Source organism: Pundamilia nyererei, unplaced genomic scaffold (assembly GCF_000239375.1).
Source record: "Pundamilia nyererei isolate P.nyererei 1_Seehausen unplaced genomic scaffold, PunNye1.0 scaffold00065, whole genome shotgun sequence".
Classification (NCBI taxonomy): domain Eukaryota; kingdom Metazoa; phylum Chordata; class Actinopteri; order Cichliformes; family Cichlidae; genus Pundamilia; species Pundamilia nyererei.
The window spans coordinates 2,955,208-2,973,894 of NW_005187466.1; the positions used below are offsets into that span (position 1 = coordinate 2,955,208).

Below are 18,687 nucleotides of genomic sequence, written 5' to 3' on the forward strand. Positions count from 1 at the left end.
ATAGATAGATAGATAGATAGATAGATAGATAGAGATATGCGCATATTGGCATTTATTTCTTATAGAAGGTGTTGTCTTGATGTACTATAGTTTTCAGCTGATCTCAATAAATATCTATATAAAAATTTAAAAAACAAAAGTATTGTTCTCTGATTACATTGATATATTAGGACATTTATGAATTTTAAAATAACTTTTAAAAACGTTTTTTCCCTTGCAAACCATCTGGAACAACAAATGTGTGAAATGTCATAATATGTCAACAAATAATGATATAATAATGATGAATCGGATAATAAAACAAACAGGTTGTGTGTTTTTGGAACAAACTTGCAATAATCTTAAATCTCTAATATAATGGCCTCTGAAAGTCCACTCTGTGATCTCTGGTGGTATACCTGTAGAAGTTACTACCTTTCTTGTACCACAGCATGGGCTGCACAAAGCAGGTTAATCTTAACTTGAGCCTCCATATAAATTAGTAGACTTGTTATGGGTAACACTGTTGTTATGGGAAACTCAGAAATAAATTTTTATTATTGACTCATTTGTCACATGACACGATTTCCCTTTACACTACAGGATTTCCACGTTAAATGTTTTTGTAGTATCTATATTGAGTCTCTATTGCCATCTAGTGGTGGTAAAAATTGCAAGCTTCCGTACAGGACACTGGAGCCACACCTAGAAAATACTGTGTGATGTTCGCTGGTTTAGATTGTGTGGCAATGCAAATTATTTTAAGGAAAACAGAAGTATTGTTTTTTAAGAAAAAGTTCCACATATGATGACAGATATTCCAAAACAAACAAAAAAATTGGGCCTAACTAAAGTTTTATAGTTTGATGTCCATTTACTCCATTAAACTTACTGTTTTACAATGGCTGGTTATGGAAGTTTCTATCAAAGGTGCATAATGACGTTTTGCTGATGTGGCAAATGGAGTGCAAATAAAGAATGCTTGATGTTTTCTTTGAGCACACATCATTTGGGTTCTCTATTTTTACAGTTACTTTCAACTAAAGTGAGATAATTTAAAATGTATAGGTATTTACCCCTAAGTCCCAGGTGTAGCTCATTACATCAATAATACAAATATCCCACTCAAAACAAGCATGCAAATTTGTATGCCTATTTTCAACACTCTCTTTTTTGATGAATGTTTTCTTTTATCTTTAATAGATGTTTTATGAAATAGCTTAACAAACCTCTTGGTTATTTTCTCATATTTGAACTGTTGGGATCTTCTTCTTCTTCTTCTTCTTCTTCTTCTTCGTCTTCTCTTTCATGCCAGTAAAGAAAATAGATACATTTTAAGAATGTGCCTTTAAATCTCATCAAATACAAATGGGCTGATTACATTTTGTGGGATCAGGTTTAACGTAAGCACATATTTAAAAAGGACAAAAACAAAAGCATCTGATGTCCTTATTTACACCAAAGCTGTGTGATATTTGTTACATATCAGGTCTTTCACTCTTATTGTGTTCATAGTTGTGCTTGCCCATAATTTATACCATCACGTCTAAGCATGCTGTGCATTATTAGCATATTAATGCATGTATAATGCATGTCTCTTTGGATTTTTAAATGTTCACATAACATAAGTATTTCTCTATTTTATTGCTTTTTTAAAAATATTGATCTAAACATCAAGAATCTGGACACCATGTAGAAATTTAGTGACAAAACAGCAAGACACCAATAACGTCTTCCTCACAATTGAGAACTGAACTCTAAAACTACCAGTCCAGTAATATTCAGACACAACATTTGTGTTAGTAGACATAAAAATTACAAAATCATCAAGAAACAATGGTCTAATGTTTTGACCGTGAACCAGACAACCACACCCTACTTTCCTCAGACCTCAGTCCCAGACTCATCGGCTTTTCACCTTTGTTTGATTATTGTTATTTCAGCAAATCTACTTTTCTCTCCCATCCAAGGCTCTCAGATGCACTTTTATGAAAATGGATTCTTTCCTGAACACAACATTCATAGTACTACAACACATTCCCACAGCCACTTTATTTTAGGATCTTGTCAGTGTTATATACTTGGAAACACCTCTGGAGGTATTTACAGTCCCCTTTCTGCTGCTCCAAGGGATATTTAACATGGGCCAGAAGGTGTCATTACAGGAAAAAAGCTTATTGGTTAATAAATAGTTATAAACCTATTTATCAGTGGTTAAAACTGATGGTCTGACTAGTTTCTTCACTGGCTAACTTCGCCGTCACTCAGATGTCTGTTTACGAATATGAAGATCCTTTCCCAGTGCACTCATACAGTAACCAAGAATAAAAATGTAAAACTAACAGTGTAACTCATTCTTTGTGTAATATTTTGATTTATTTTTGCCTCTAATAAATATTGTGCTTTTACTGTAAATACATCATTTTTTTCAGATATCTTATTAGCACTTTTATGAACCTAAAATCTGCCTGTGTAAGACAGAAGCAGTGATGGAGCAGCAGAGCATGGGAGGAAGGATGTTATGAATTGCTGTAAAACGTGGCACTCTTGTGCCAGTTAACTTGACTGAAGCAGACAGTCACCTCCATTATAGCAGATTGAAATCTCCACTGGGCCGTGTAAGGGAGTAATGTGTTAGTTATATGGCCTGTGCTGTGATGGATTTATGCACATGCTAACTGCATCAATGATAGACCTTGGATAAATCTCTCCATTTTATTTTTAACGGGAATATTTCTGTCTTGTGGGAAGGACTATGGACTCAGAAAATCATATGCTTTGCATCAAACTCAGCTGAAAATTCAAGATTATAAAAAGATACAAAAAGGAAAAAAACTACCAGAATCTCCACGACAAGTCAGTGATTAACAATCATAACGTTGTTAATCACTGAATCTGCAGTGGTTTATTTATGAGACACAAGCATACATTTCTAAAGGAGGAGCAGAATGTTAATGACTTCTTCATATGATTGTTTTCCCACCCCGGGCTTTCATTGTTTTAAATATTGCTGCAACGTGATTATTCTTTTACTGTGATAGCCACACGAACAATACATGAACAATAAAAATACATTCACGTGTACTAAACTAACATGTGAGTATTATCTGAGGTCACACATTAAGGTTAACCACAGACATGGGCTCCCATTTGAGCAAGCACTTGTTTAAATAGTGGGAAGAAAAGAAACATCCTTTTTAACAGGAAGAAACCAGAGAGTACCAGAAATACCAGTCTTTATTTTTCTAATGCAGAAGTCTAAATTCAAAATGTCAGTCCAAAAGTCAACTTAAATTAAATGTGGCACACAGGTACAAAGCAACAAAACTATCAACAGTAAAACAAGCAAGCAAACAAAGGAAAAAAATAACCATTCACCATCAGCCTGAATTATTGATAGAATTAAACACAATTGTATTTATCTAGCAGCTTTCAATCGAAATATCACAAAGTGCTTCATAACAAAAATGCTAGAATATCAAATTTTTAAAAAAGACGGGGAGGATTCCAGAGTCCGGCGACCACTGTTGCAAAAGATCCGTCTCCTTTAGTTCTCAACCTTGTATGATGCCCAGCAGATCCTGACCACATGACCTCAGGACCTGCTGGGGATGTATCAGTGTAAAAGTTTGCTGATGTATGCTGGTGCTTGTCCATTCAGAGCTCGAAAAGTCAAATCCAGAATCTTAAAAGTAGAGCCTTAAGTTAATGGGGAGCCAGTGCAACTAAATTAGCAACAGTGTGACATGTGAGTAGAAGACTTTTAAAAACCTTGCAGGATCGTTATGAATATCTTGCAGATGCTCCAAAGAGGTTTTGTTAAGAAAAGTAAATGATGAAGCAAAAGCATGACTAATAATGTTTCTTATAAAAGCAAGAATCACAAGTCTAACGTGATCATGCAATGTGAGAGCTGAGTCAAAAGTTATCCCAAGGTTCCTGACATAAGATTTAGAAAATGTGGCAAGGGGACCTAGAGTTTCCATCATCCTACCTGTCAAAACTGTCAGAGGGAACATGCTTGTTTACTCCACGTGTTTCTTTCGATCTATCATCTGAATGTCACAGCAGAAATCAAGATGTGGTGTAGTCACACTGGTGTGCTGTCAGCTGGAATGGCTTATCTCTTCTTTGAGTTACAAAATCAGCTTGAATCATCAGGTTATATTACTCTCCTCATTATATCCCATATTATTTTTTAAAAATGTCACATTCATCCATCAAACAAATGATTATGGTCTGTTTAACACCAGAACATTGTAACTCATGGTAACCCCTTTTGGACAGGCAAAATTAAAGTAAAAATAATGTTAACTTGAATTTATGAGTCGATAAGAAAGTCTTCACACAGCCATATGTCAAAGCTGCAGTGAGAAATAATTTGCAGCGCTAATGTGTTTCTGCTGCAGACTATACTGACACGTTTTAGTAACACATTATCATGGTTATAAAACCCTAACATGTATATTGTCTTAGATTAAAAGGACCTGGATCTCCATGTCTACACTATTATATACATTACAGACCACCTAAAGAGGAAGCTTAAGTGCTGGATTATCTGCAACACTAGGTTCGTTACATGTAGACTGTCTTCTTCCATCAGTCTGACCTATATCAGGTTGTGAGTTTAGTCTACACTCTGACTGTGTGCCAGTACAAAACAATGACAGAGCTCATCTGACTTGAATGGCATTTTCTCATTTAAATTTGCATCTTTGATTCTTTAACATGGGGTCTACAGTCGCCACTTTGCGGTGATTTACGGTTTTAAACGCTTTAAGTTTAGTTAGTCACAGTGTTGTGAAAAGTAGGCTGTGGAAGCGCCACTGGCTGAAAAAGAGCCCATCTAGATGAGACTGGCAGATGCACAACAGTCCACGCCGTGACGTGTGTATCTGCTCCGGTCCGAGGCGCGAGGAGCACACAAGCAGAGAGACACGCACCTCCCCCTCCGAGCCCCGACCTCCTGCTTTTTCATCGTAGCTTCTCCTCCAAGTTTGATGGAAAAAACGCTCTTGATTTTTTTGTGGACTTTGACTGCAAGGTTTAACCCCGAGGAGTCAATGTAGCGCAAGCGTCCCGCCTGCATGCGCGCTAGTCTCATCAACTGCGCCAATTTCAAGTTATCGGCGCTTCATCAAAAGAAACTTAAGGCAAATATTGGTGATTAAGTTAAAAAAGAAAACAAGTTTAATGTGGATTTTTTTTGGACACCATCGTGGACTAGTCTACTGGATTTGGATCGAGAGTTGCTTGCTGAGGCGGCTGCGCAAAATGGGCTGCCCAACTCCCGCAGGATGCTGTGAAGTAAAGGACCATCATGTTGCCTTTAGCATATAGACACTTTTTACACGTGATATATATATATTTTTTAAACCATAACAGCCAAAGTTTCTGCGTGTTTTCCAGCAAAGGAGAAAACACCTGAAGCACCTGTGTGGACAAAAGTAATAGGGAAAGCCGCGAGGCTGGGCTAAATTGTCACTTTTGACATTCAAGACATTTCTGGTCTTTTTTTATTTGATTTAAAACATTTTTTAGAGGACAGGCATTACAAAGAAGCAACTTAGCGTAGTGAAGCGGAAAGGAGATGACTACCAGCACTGCTCTTGTGCTCCTCATTCTCTCTCTAACAAGTAAGTTATTATCTTTTAAATATCCCAAACTGGTACGAATATGGAAACATTTCCTGTGAGAAGTTTACTGCTAAGAACAGATGTCCAAGTCTATGGTGTTGATCTCTCTCTCTCTCTCTCTCTCTCACACACACACACACCCTCTTAGGTAGTGATTATGGCCTGAAAATAGGCGCGATACTCTTCCAGAGAAGTCGATTTAATCACGTTTCATTGAACTGCAGAGGAGATAACTGACCTGATTGAAGACTCAGGTGTCCTGTAGCAAAGGATAACATTAATGGTGCCACAAGAGAATCTTATATTAACTGTAAATCAAATCTCAGGGGTACAATCCAAATGATTGTTCTTCAAAGTGTGGAAAATCTTTTAAAAGACAAATTAAAAGGAGAGATGCTTTTCTAGTTGATACTTCTCTATTTATTATCGTGTAATTAGTGCAATACCACTACTCACCTATATTAAATGTAACATTTTGGTAGTTGTGAGAGTTATCTACATGTTTTTTTTTTATTCAAAGGGATTCATAAAATAAAATCCTGAAGAACTAAACTTCATATTTCTGTATTTCACTTCAGCTTAATCAAATACATGCTATTATTTCAAATTATAGTAATGTATTCAAAGCTTTTAGACTTTTATATATTACCAAAGTCAGTATTTGGAAGTCCATAGTCTTTGCAAATATTAAAATAATATTTCAAACCATTCTTCACATGACAGAATTTTTTTCTTCTTCATTTAATAAAAAATTCCCAAATAATCCAGATCAGACTTGACTAACGTCATTTTTCTAATTTGTATGTATTTGTACGATTTAAACTCTTCCTCAAACTGCTACCCCCACCTCCCCGCTCTTAAAGGTAGAATATTAATAGTAGTAGTAGTAGAGTAGTAGCTGCAACCCAAAGTATAGGGTTTTCTACTTATATTGTCCATATACTGTATCTATAATCAACAGATCATCCTCCCTGGAAAGGTACAGTTACAATTATCTTACATTATCTGTCTTTTCTGTATTTGGATTCTATAAAACTGAAGAAGAAGAAGAGGTGTATTTGATGTGTATTTGTGTTTCTGAGTACAGGAATTTAAAGCAACCACAACAGCACTCTGCAAGAACGTCCTGAGAAAGTGTGGGTGGTGTTCATACTCTTAAAATACCCATAAGTAAAAGCAGATGTGCCCTTGAATAATTAAATAAGAGCCATGTTTTGTCTACCACCAAGAAAGCACCATCTACTGTTTTTTAGGCAAAATGTGGATCTCTCACTGCCTTAAAAGAAAAACTTCCTCTTACTTACCTGACCTTGATTTTAGCTTTTATTTCAGAGAGTGGTGCATTGGATACATGTAAAACTGGTTAAGCTTGTAGGTTACGCTTTACCGTTTAAGCTAGACCTAAAATACAATAATGTTTTCCAAAAAGAATGAAGACAACCAAAAAGCTGAGCCATCAATCTGTAGATTTTCTCTTACAAACTCTGACAAAGATCAGCTGTGGCATGTAACATAGTCAAGGATTAGTCTGCAGCATCCATCAAGAGAAGGCAGGAGACCCTGGAATTGAGCTTTAAATGATTTAAAGGCTGTAAAACATCGAGAAGCGGCATAGCACTTCTCTGTGTCTTCCATCATGTTGTTGTGAGTGGTTGCATTTCTCTGAAGGCCTAAAGATTTGACTTGGACTTGTACTATGCAATGATATGTGGCACCAGTCTTCCATCACAGCGTCAGTGTTTTAATCTTAATGAGTCTCATCACTGCAGATTACTGGTAGCTAAGCTGTTCTTAATATAAAAGGTATCAACAAAGGGGGGGGGGGGTACTCTTGAGTGATAAGTCACTGCTACCCCCTTGAAGTAAACCCTTCCATACTTGTGAATGTGAAAACTCTAATGCTGCCATAATCGCAAATCTAATTTCACGAGTAAGTCCCACTTGTAACACACTAGATGTTTGAAATATTTTTTATAAAAGGAAACTGAGAAGAGTTTATTGCTCCATAACAGGTTTGAGGCTTTAGTCACTTACATCTAGTATCACCTGCCATCCTTTGACAGGAAAGTGAAACGTCTTGAAACAGAGAATATCTCTGTTGCTTCAGTTTGAATAGCAATGTTGCACAAGTACAGTACCACAGTAAATACTAGTGAATGCAGCAGCTATTATCTCACTCTTATTACCCCAACAATTGATCGTGCATGCATAAAAAAAATGCATGTTGCCCACTAAATCCTGTCAGAGACTCCAGGAAGTTAATGATCCTGGTGAGACCCCATCCGTGGAGAGCCTTTTCACTTCCTACTTATGTCATTATGCTGAAATTGGCTGCAATTTGGCCAGAGAGTGCTTGTGAGTTCCTCAACTAATTAGATTCAGTGAATCTAAATTACTAAAAATGATTAGCACCTGTTTCAAAACAAATGCTCATATCCTGTTACAGTTTTAGCAGACATACGTTTTCTTTTAGGAAACCCATTTTGCCCATACAACACTAGCATTCCGCTAATGTGTGTCAATTTAGGATTTACAATAAGTCATCCTACCTCAATGGTTCCCGTTCCAAATGATAGTAACTACAACAGATGTTGGGAATATGGTTAAATCAAGACAGAAGCATCTGTAACAAATTCCAGCTGGTTTCGGTGGTCGATTATGAATGCTATCAGTTTGCCACGGCAAGAAATTCTCTGCTACTTGTTAGATGCATGAAATCAAAATGCCAGCACCATAAAGTGGATCATGATGCATAACATCTCCAGTACTTACAGAGAGGTATTCCATTGCAATCGTGCAAAAATTTTTTGAAATATCCATAAAACAGTCAGGGAATACCTTGTAAAACAGATTAAACAAAATGAGCTTCAGGGTGCTGCTGCATTTTGGTGTCTTTTGATAGACGTTTTCCTTTGTTTTCCCTTTTCTTCATGCAAACCTGAGCAAGGTGACCTTTTGTTAAAGCTCCATATTTATTGTTGAGATTTACATGTGGTAACTTTTGACAATAAGTTGTTAAATAATACCAGAGCAGCACTGCAATATTAATACATTTACTGCTTTTTTCCTATTAAACTTCTATTCAAATCTTCTGTTAAAATGAAAAACTTGGTATCGACTTGATTTATATTTACATACAGTATTTGTTCTCATATAGCTACTTTAATGACAGCCTAATTTGCTGGGCGTATAATCTAAACATTTCTATGCACGTTCAACCATTTAACACATCGTATTGAACTCTGCTGGGGCCACTTCAGAAGAAATATAAATGTGATTAAGCAGTTTAGCTTTCATTTTAACAAATAGCTTTCCTCTTACATAAAGAGATACTTGAGGTTCTTACTTGATGGCAGACAATTTATCCTCTGAAGTTAAAATAAACTGAGAGCTAAAGATTTCTCATTTAGTTCTAAGAGACTCACTTGCCTCTCTTCAGCTGAAACCACTGATGTTCACTCTGACATGAAAACTTGAAGCAGCAGGGTGCTGCTAAAAAAAAGAACATCCATGCTCACACAGCCTGCACTGCATGCAATCTTGCAAAAACAGACAACTCATGTGCTACAGGGAGGGAAGCGGTCCAGATAACCAACCCTCACTGCGCTGTTGTCACTTTGTTTGACAATGTGGATATAATGGCAGCTGGAGCATTTTGCTTCTGATTTATTCATACAATTACTTTTATATAACCAATAATTTAGGGCTCAGGAAACATAAAGCTTCAGGGCTGTCTCACCGGGATGCTTGACTGGAGCCTTGTGTGTTTCTGTGCTCTAAAACCCTGCAGTAAAGTGTCAGACTGCAAGATGTACACATGCTCACACTTAACCGAGAACACGTGATTCAGCTGTAATGCCCTCTGGTAAATTTACTTTGTTAACAGACATTGTTTTCAGAAACAGACACTTGCACACGCAGGATACAAAGATACACTACACACCTACCAGTGGCTGTGAATCGCCACAGGGCAAACACATGGCCTTTATGAATGACATTAGTTATTGCCTCTGCCTTTTCAGGCAGTGGAGTTCCATGTAATCATGTCTATAATATTACATATTTTAAACAGATTCATTTTATGTTTAAAGCACTTTGATTAATTGGATTTCTTTCAATATTCTGTATTTTCTCTGCAGGCAGCTGGGCAGAGAATGCAGAGGAGCGCCTGGTAAACTACCTTTTAGGTCCAGAGCACTACAATAAACTAATCAGACCTGCTGTCAATAAGAGCCAGCAGGTCACCGTCTCCATACAGGTGTCTTTGTCTCAGCTCATCAGTGTGGTGAGTACACACAAACTGCATCCAGATTATCATGCATCAGAGTCTACTGGGCTCAAACACCGTTACCTGAAATAAATGAAAAATTGGGCTTGTGACGATTTAATTTGACGCAATCAAAACCCATTACTGACAGTTCGTATTTGATGTGATTCAAGTGAAGTGTTAACATGGGGATTGACTCACTCTGGATTATTTGAATTGAGGAGTTTGCATTTCACCATTGCCTTTATATCCCTGCTACGGAGGTGGCAGCTTGATTACGGCATGATCTTTATTAGTTTGTAGAGCTTTGTGACATCATATGTTCCCACGTATTGATTCAGTAGGGCTTTTCACAGGGGATCATTTACACAGGTGCTTGCTAAAGACATAAAGGCTAATAAAGCATCTGTCCTATTTATATGTCTCAAGAAGCCATGAATATGAGTCTGTATGTACACAGTACCAGGACTCTGAACCCAAAATCAGCCGTCATGCATCCCTTTATATACATGTGTCACAAAAAAGGATTATTCTAAACTATTTACGTCTTGAAATCAGCTAGAGCACCTGTATGGATGTGCAGTCCTTTGTTTCTCTCCTCTTTTCTCTTTTAGGAGTGTTCATCTTTTTGTTTAAACACCGAACTGTACCTTTAATTGCATTACAGAAGTTTTTATAATTATTATGTGGTGACTATGTAACCATTAAGTAGTGCTTTAATGGTCCGTTAGTCTCCTTTAAGAAGGAAAATAGCGACATAAATATTAAAGAAAAGAGCAGAATTAATTTGACATTATAATGTAATAATAATAACTTAATAATAATTCATGACACTGTCGCAGTTCAGAGGATTCTAGGTTGTAGAATAGAAGTGGCAACTTTAAATTGCCTGTAATTGTGAAGGTCTGAATCAATTTATCTGTCTCTTTGAGTTAGCCCTGTGCTCGACAAGTGATGTTTTATGCTTCTCTTCTCCAAACTATTTGTTTTACCATTTAGATATATTTCTTTATGGTTGGATTGTAAAATGTACTATGTTAATAAGTGACCTGAATAATTCATTTCTGGATTATTTCAGTTTTTAGAATTTTTGATCACCTGTTGTTCTGTTTCACAGAACTATTATTATAAGTCACTGCAACTAAGCTTTACTTAAGGTCTTCACCTCGTGACATGGGCTTCTAAAAGCTTCTTATTCACATTACTTAATGCACTACTTTCTGCTCCTCGGCTTGAACACCACCTAAGCCACTGAAGTGTTGCAGAATATGGTTTTAAAGCCATTATTTTCATCATATTCACTAATGATCATGTTAGCCTCCATGGCTGCATGCGCCTCACCAGAGGGTTTAAAACACCATTTGTCTCAGACAACTTTGATTCTAACCTTTCCATTCATCTCAAGACAAGACAGTAAACAGGCTAACCTTAGTATCACAGTAAGTCCTTCCTTTGAGGCATTTGTAAAACAGGCTTTAAAAATAAATGTTTTTTGCTCCAAAATGTTAGTGTTATTTCATGCACTCATTAAAGGTGTGTATTGATTTATTGCTTTGACCTTTACTCAAAATAAAAATAGCATTATGGAAAGTATAATGTAGTTTTAACAGCTGACTGATCTTTGCTTTCAGAATGAGAGAGAACAGATAATGACGACCAACCTGTGGCTGTTTCAGGTACCTACAGTCTTTTCTCTGCTGCCCAGTTCTTATACAGTACCTTGTATGGTCAGTATTTGGTCTTTTTGGTCATAGCTACAGTTACAATAACAAAGGCTCCTCCGCAGGAATGGAACGACTACAGGTTGAGATGGGATCCTGAGAAATATGAAGGCATCAAGAAATTGCGAATACCCTCCAAACTTATCTGGCTTCCTGATATAGTGCTCTATAACAAGTAAGTATGCAAATTTGATCCCAACCGAGAGAGACTTGGCTGCTTTTCTGAGTTTAATTTATGTGATTTGTAAATTTTTTTTACTATAAAAAAAAATCAATTTAAAGCAGGAAAACTCATTCTTGTGGAGGCCTTGTATGAATGGATTAAACCATTATTTTATTAAACCGTTCTTAATATTATGAGGTTTTTGATCATTACCACTCATGTTTTACACGTTGTTACTAAAATGCAAAGTATTTCAGTGGGAGCTGTGTAATTAACAATTTCCACAAACCCAGTTTCTCTTTATTATTAGTGTTTTATATTAACATTCCCATATGGTCTAGTGGTTTTCACCCAGGCGGCCCGGGTTTGACTCTCGTTGTGGGAAGTTAGCAATTTCATGTGTATAGTTATGATTGCTAGTAGGATAGTGTTATGTGAATAATTCCAGTGCTGATGACAATAATAGCATGACCTGTGCTATCATAGAACTCTTCTACCACATGCCAAGCAACATTTAATAATTTGAGCCCAACTAATTTACTGTCTGGGCAAATATTTGCTATTTTTTGATATACAAGTATCGCAAACAATATTAATTTATTAGGAAATTAATGAAAATGAAACAAGTAAAGAATAAATGGAAGAAGCACCCCAGGAACCATCTTACAAGAATTGACATTTTACAGTTATTTGGCACTCCTAAATAACTACACATAACAAATGCTAGAACGTACAAATAAATGTTGTCCCATTAATTAGATTTTTAAATATTAGTATTAGTATTGGTTTAAAAAAAATCCTGTATTGGTCAGACTCTAATTTTTCTTTCCTCTTCATTTGATGTGCTTAACGCTCTTTAATCCTTTATTTCTAAACCTCCTATAGTGCTGACGGTGTGTACGAGGTTTCCTTCTATTGCAATGCTGTGGTCTCAAACACCGGGGACATCTTCTGGCTCCCTCCAGCAATCTACAAGTCAGCCTGTGCCATCGAGGTGCAGAACTTCCCCTTTGACCAGCAGAACTGCACTCTCAAGTTCCGCTCTTGGACCTACGACCACACAGAAGTAGATCTTATCCTCACCAGTGATTTCGCCAGCCGTGACGACTTTACTCCAAGCGGAGAGTGGGACATCGTCTCGCTCCCAGCACGCAAAAACGAGGACCCCAACGACATAACCTATCTGGACATCACCTATGATTTTGTCATCAAGAGGAAGCCTCTTTTCTATACCATCAATCTGATTATCCCCTGTGTGCTCATCACATCATTAGCTATCCTGGTGTTCTACCTGCCGTCAGACTGTGGGGAGAAAATGACGCTTTGCATCTCAGTGCTGCTGGCACTCACTGTGTTCCTGCTGCTCATATCAAAGATAGTGCCACCTACCTCTCTAGCAGTGCCACTCATAGGTTAGTCATATCCATATTTGTCTATTTGCAACAGTTTGTAGCCTGGGCAATGAATATTTGGGTTTTTACTATATGTACAGACACTTTATATAAATATAATAGTTTAGTGATGTGTGTAAGAAAACATAAAACAAGAAAAAAGTAGTTTTTCAATTATGGATTAATGCCATTTATTTACAACTGAAAGCGCTACACCGCATTTGAAATAGTCTTATATAAATGATGGGTCTTCACATTTCATTTTTCATATATGATTTGTAAATGTGCTTTATGACAGGTCAGTCCTTTTTCTGCTTGCCCTTCACCTAATTTTTTATTATGCTGTTTACAACCTCAGCACAAAGTCAACACAAGGAAATTAAAAAAAAGTGAAAAATATTATAGCTGCCTGAAGAGGCAGCTGCTCAGATTATGGACAGTTTCACTCCGGTGAACACGAAGACTCACCGGATAATAAATGTTTAAGTTCAACCCATTAAATTACTAGTGTTATACATGTACCTGCGCTTAACATTAATATACTGCTTTTGGAGATTTCAGTAGGAACACTAATGGAACAGTATAAGGGAAACCAAACAGCTGAAAGTGATGAAATATACTTCATTCTAGCAGAGTACTGCGCCATTCAAAAAAATGAAGGAAATGGTTAATTGTAATAGTATAACACGATCTGGGAAGCACACCCCAGTGTCATGCAAATCTATTTCACCTGCTTTGGTGCAAATGAAAGTGAAAGCTATCACCACTCTTTGTTTTAAATAATATCTACTTTTATAACCATTTTAAAATTTAAATTTAAAATTGCTTAGTATTGCATATTAACACCTTCCAGTTAGCCTTTTAAAACAGTCTTTATTAAAAACGTGTTAGAGATGCTGCTGGTTGTTATTTGAGACCCAGCTATTATTTGATTATTGAATAACACATGACTGACATGAAGTAGTGTTGGTAAATGACAACATCTGATCATTTTTCCGTATCTCATTCTGTTAAAGGTAAATACTTAATGTTCACCATGGTGCTGGTCACGTTCTCGATTGTAAGCACCGTCTGCGTCCTCAACGTGCACCATCGCTCACCGTCCACTCACTACATGCCTGACTGGGTCAAACGGCTCTTCTTAGTCCGTCTACCTACCTTCCTCCTCATGAGGCGTCCAGGCTCTTCCAATGTTCGTGATAAACTGCGCCGGAAATACACCAGTCGGAGTATTGTCTGTAAAAATAACACCCAAAGCAGCACAAACAAAAAGCAGTACTCAAACATCAGACTCGGTGGGATCAGAACCGACGCCGACGCTTTCTATGTGAATGAGGATTTGGCGCAGCGGTGTTGCTGGACGGCTGGTGACATCCCGGATGGTGGCGGTGGCTTTTCAGACTTCCAGAGGCCTTTGGCCAATCAGTTAGATGCAGATCTGGAGGAGGCAGTGGATGGAGTGAGATACATAGCTGAGCACATGAAGACAGAAGACGACGATGAAGGGGTAAGAAAAAAATTGATAGGTAATGATGAATAGGGGAGATAGGGCGACACCAAAAAATTGAAAGGAATAGAAGATAAAATATATTCTTGCAGAGACATAAAGAGGAAAGGAAAGCCATACAAAAACAGATTATGGAGATGCATGATGTCAGACAAGCGACAAGGTGGAAAGGAAAGATTACCAGGGCAAAATCAGATGTGAGACGAGCCATATCTCAGTGTTTGCTTTTGTTCTCTTGTCATACAATTGGAATCTGTCAGCTATATATTTTACTATAGACATTTCTAATGTCATCAGAAAGCTCTCCACATACTTTTGTGTAAAACACACGCTGACTGAAGCACAAATCATAAACCTCAGCTCTCAGATTTAATAAATATTACAAACATGCTTAGCATCTGTAATTGTACTCTTTCTGAATGACATGCTAACCCATAGCTCCAGGGGGTGTCAAACATAAGGCCCGGGGGCCAGAATCGGCCAGTCAAAGACTCCAATCCAGCCCACTAGATGTCTAGTGATGTGAAGGAGAGCATAGGTTTTATTTCCACACATTTTACAGTCCTAGTGATAAAAACCACCCCACAGCCATTCATACTACACCAAAAGTAATGAAGTAACAGACAAATAAATGACAGAAAAGTTCTTGTTTTTTCAACTAGCTACCATAGAAACTTTGTTTTTTACACACCATGTCAATGGTAAAATAATGAAATAAAATAGGAAATTAACAAAAACATTCTGCTTTATAATTACAGGACAGTCTGTGTCATGAGCTACCAGAACGTCTTCTGTCATTTTACATTTATTTTTTACAATTTAAGCACAAAGAGTTGTGGTGAAAGATTTCTTTCATGAAAGAGAACAGCATTTCTTTATTGTGTAGTTGAAGTTGCACTTCTTTTTCCTGCATTGAAATATTTCAGGGATTAAAAGTTTACACTGACGGAAATGGGAGTTTCACTGGCCTTTAGTGGTCTGTATGTGGCTTAAATGCAAAATGAGTTTGACATTCCTGCTTTACAGTGTTTAGGTGTGACAAACACTGAACTGCCAAAAGGTAGATTTAACAAGCTGATTTTCTTTTGACCCAAACATACAAACCTTAACCGCAAAGGTCTGAATCTGTTAATGTGGTTCTAGATCATAGAAGACTGGAAGTACGTAGCAATGGTGATAGACCGTCTGTTTCTGTGGATCTTCATCTTGGTGTGTGTGGTGGGAACTCTGGGACTCTTCATGCAGCCACTGTTCCAGAGCTATAACACGCCCACTGCTGATGAGACAGAGTGAGTCATACACACTGTGAAATACACATTAACATACAGAGCAACACATGTTTGAGCCTGGCATGGGCTCGTATTTAAAATTCTAAAAATAAAAGAAACTGTCAGTTTTCTTTACATGCCAGAAATGTCCCATCCCCCCCTTTTTTTTATTTGTGTGACATGCTTTTTTCTATCACACACACACTCATTCACACACACACATGTCTGGTTTCCTATTCTCATGGGGACATCCCATTGACATAACAATTTCGTGACACTAAAACCACATTTTGAGTGTGAAAAATGCCTTCAACCCTGTGGGCACCTGGATTTTGGTCCCCATCAGTATAGTAAATTTCACATTTGGTCTCCACCAAGATAGTAAGAACCCATACACACACACACACACAAACATAAAGGATAGTTCACGCACAGCACAGCATTCATGCACCGGGTGATTTGTAGGATTCAGGTATATCTTCATCTACACTTGCTTTACTTTGTGTGTTTTTCTCCCTGTAGATATGGAGATTTCTAGGTTTTCTGTGACTGCAACTTTGAGAAGCATTACAATGTCTGGCTGTGATCTACTCCTAATGATTAAATCTGACACATAACCATCCGGTGATGAACTTCAAATGAACATGGAATCAAACCAGTTGCTTAACGTTTGCCTGTGCGTTTCCCCACCTTCATCGAAGAAACTCTACCCCTCAAAGTCGAGCAGTTTCTGCCAAGATGATGAAGACAGTGCCTGTGGACAGTTGTTCCAGAAAATTGTACAATGTAAAAAACACAAAGGTGATGAAAATGATAGATGATTTGCAGTCCCTGTTTCATTTTGGACTGACTGCACTGCTGATGAAAGTGTTCAAGGTTTTAACTGTGACTGTTTTTCTCCCATGTTGCTGCTCCAATGAGGCCTCTCCTCTCCAGCATCGCTGATATGAAAATTGTATGAACATTTATAACAGTGGTACAAAAGCGGAACATAATTTCTTTTTTCTCTACATCAGCCTTTACTGTAATAGGAAGAGGATTTTGTTCTGCCCACCTTTTGTCTTTGTGGAAGTATTAACGCACCATTTCTCTTTCTGTCTTTTTCCTGTTCCACTTCAGAGCACTGTGTTTCATTTCCACAATCCACCTCCCAAGTAACGTTGTAACTCTAATGCAGTGTCTTATTTTGAGAAATGTGTGTTCTGCTCTTGGTTTCTCTCATTGTGTTTTTTCTCACATGCTTGTGTATTCTCTTCTTGTCTGTCTTTCTATTCCACAATCACAAGGCCTGACAGAGTTTGAGAAATATTGAAAGAAGTCTTGAAAATATGGATGGAATTTCAAATAGATGTGACAGATGGAGCGAGTACACATCACGCATTTTATTTCATATGAAAAGACAACATTAATTCTAGTTGTGTGTCTGTTTCCCTGTCCAACAGCTCATTTCCACCCTTCACTTTTTAACTGCCTTAAACCTTTGTTGGACACCAGAAGATTAAAAACCTGTAGCTGCACCATGTTATATGTTAATGATCTGACACTGACTGTATTCAAATTCAATATGTTGAATAAAAAATGCTGTCAACTTTAGTTTGACCTGTGCTGTTTCCTCATCCATTTGCTAGAAGGTCACTTCTTAGATTGGCTTTTCTAGTAGAAGACATTTCAAAATGTGATGGTTAGAAGTCAAAATACATTGGCTGCAAATATAGTAAGTATGACTTTCATTTTCGGTTATTATTCATATTTGGTTTATTTTCTGTAAGTCACTCACATTGGTCAGATCTCACACGAGAACAATGATATTTACACTTAATTGGGATAAGTTTTCCACTCTCACTTCATCAGATATTTACTGTAGTTTGGTTAAATTTACTGATAAAAACTGTAACTTGGTTTAGGCGATTTCAGATTTCATTCTTTCCTTGTCATGGTGTCAGGGAAGGAAATGTCAGAGAATAAAAAATACAAACAAATAAAAATCTGTATGGACTTGGTTTGTTGTTAAAGCCAGTAGTCTAATGTATGCTGTTAGAAATGTCATCAGAACTTAAACTAAAATCACACCGCCTTCACGCTGTGATTGACGAGCTCTGGGAATTTTGAGCTGGATTTGAGCTGTACTTCCATGTTCACAACAGAGTACAACAATATACAAACCCTTACAGGAGACACTCTCTCTGTGCCTGCTGACATTTCACCCCTACTTGCACATTGGCCTATCAAATCACGTGTAACACCATGTTTGCCTGCTGAATTAGTTGGGCAACACAAAACACAAAGTACCTTTTTTCTATTATGACCCCACCTGCAGTTTAAATAATGTAAAATGCCTTCATGCCTGACAGTAACTCATTTACACAAATATTATTTACACCCATGTACATTAGTATGTCATATGTTACCTTGCAGGTAAAGATATAATATAACCACAAGCTGTGAAAATATGTCCAAACATCATTTTACACTGAGTCTTTCATACCCTTCATATCATAACCAAGGCTTTACTTTACAGAACAGGATTCAGCTGCCTGTCCAGACTTCTTGAAAACTGACAGCAGGAGCTTTGCACTTCAGGGTAAAAGTAATAGAAGCACTCAACGTAAGAGAGCGGAGGTGAAAAACAGTGGGTTTTCTTTGCTTTTGTAGATGGGATGGCTGACATTTTCAAGCAGAGCCCTGACAGTATAACATAAAAGGAGGTGTTCTGTACTCAGAAAGGGGGCAGGCAAGGTTGACAGAAAGTGGCCCA

General features: G+C 37.4%; 1 protein-coding gene across 1 annotated transcript; it reads left to right on the forward strand.

Moving 5' to 3' along the window:
• Positions 1 to 5,202: 5,202 nt before the first annotated feature.
• Positions 5,203 to 17,291, forward strand: LOC102211876 (neuronal acetylcholine receptor subunit beta-2-like). Its single transcript, XM_005735851.1, has 8 exons — positions 5,203 to 5,615; positions 9,755 to 9,900; positions 11,514 to 11,558; positions 11,669 to 11,778; positions 12,652 to 13,178; positions 14,174 to 14,664; positions 15,808 to 15,953; positions 16,455 to 17,291. The coding sequence occupies exons 1-8, from the start codon at positions 5,570 to 5,572 to the stop codon at positions 16,468 to 16,470; spliced, it is 1,527 nt and encodes a 508-aa protein (XP_005735908.1). The 5' UTR covers positions 5,203 to 5,569; the 3' UTR covers positions 16,471 to 17,291.
• Positions 17,292 to 18,687: the final 1,396 nt, after the last annotated feature.

Coding starts and splice junctions, on each gene's coding strand:
- LOC102211876 (XM_005735851.1), top strand. CDS start 5,570: ATGACTACCAGCACTGCTCTTGTGCTCCTCATTCTCTCTCTAACAA. Junction 11,559..11,668: donor CCAACCTGTGGCTGTTTCAG/GTACCTACAGTC, acceptor GCTCCTCCGCAG/GAATGGAACGACTACAGGTT. Junction 14,665..15,807: donor CAGAAGACGACGATGAAGGG/GTAAGAAAAAAA, acceptor ATGTGGTTCTAG/ATCATAGAAGACTGGAAGTA.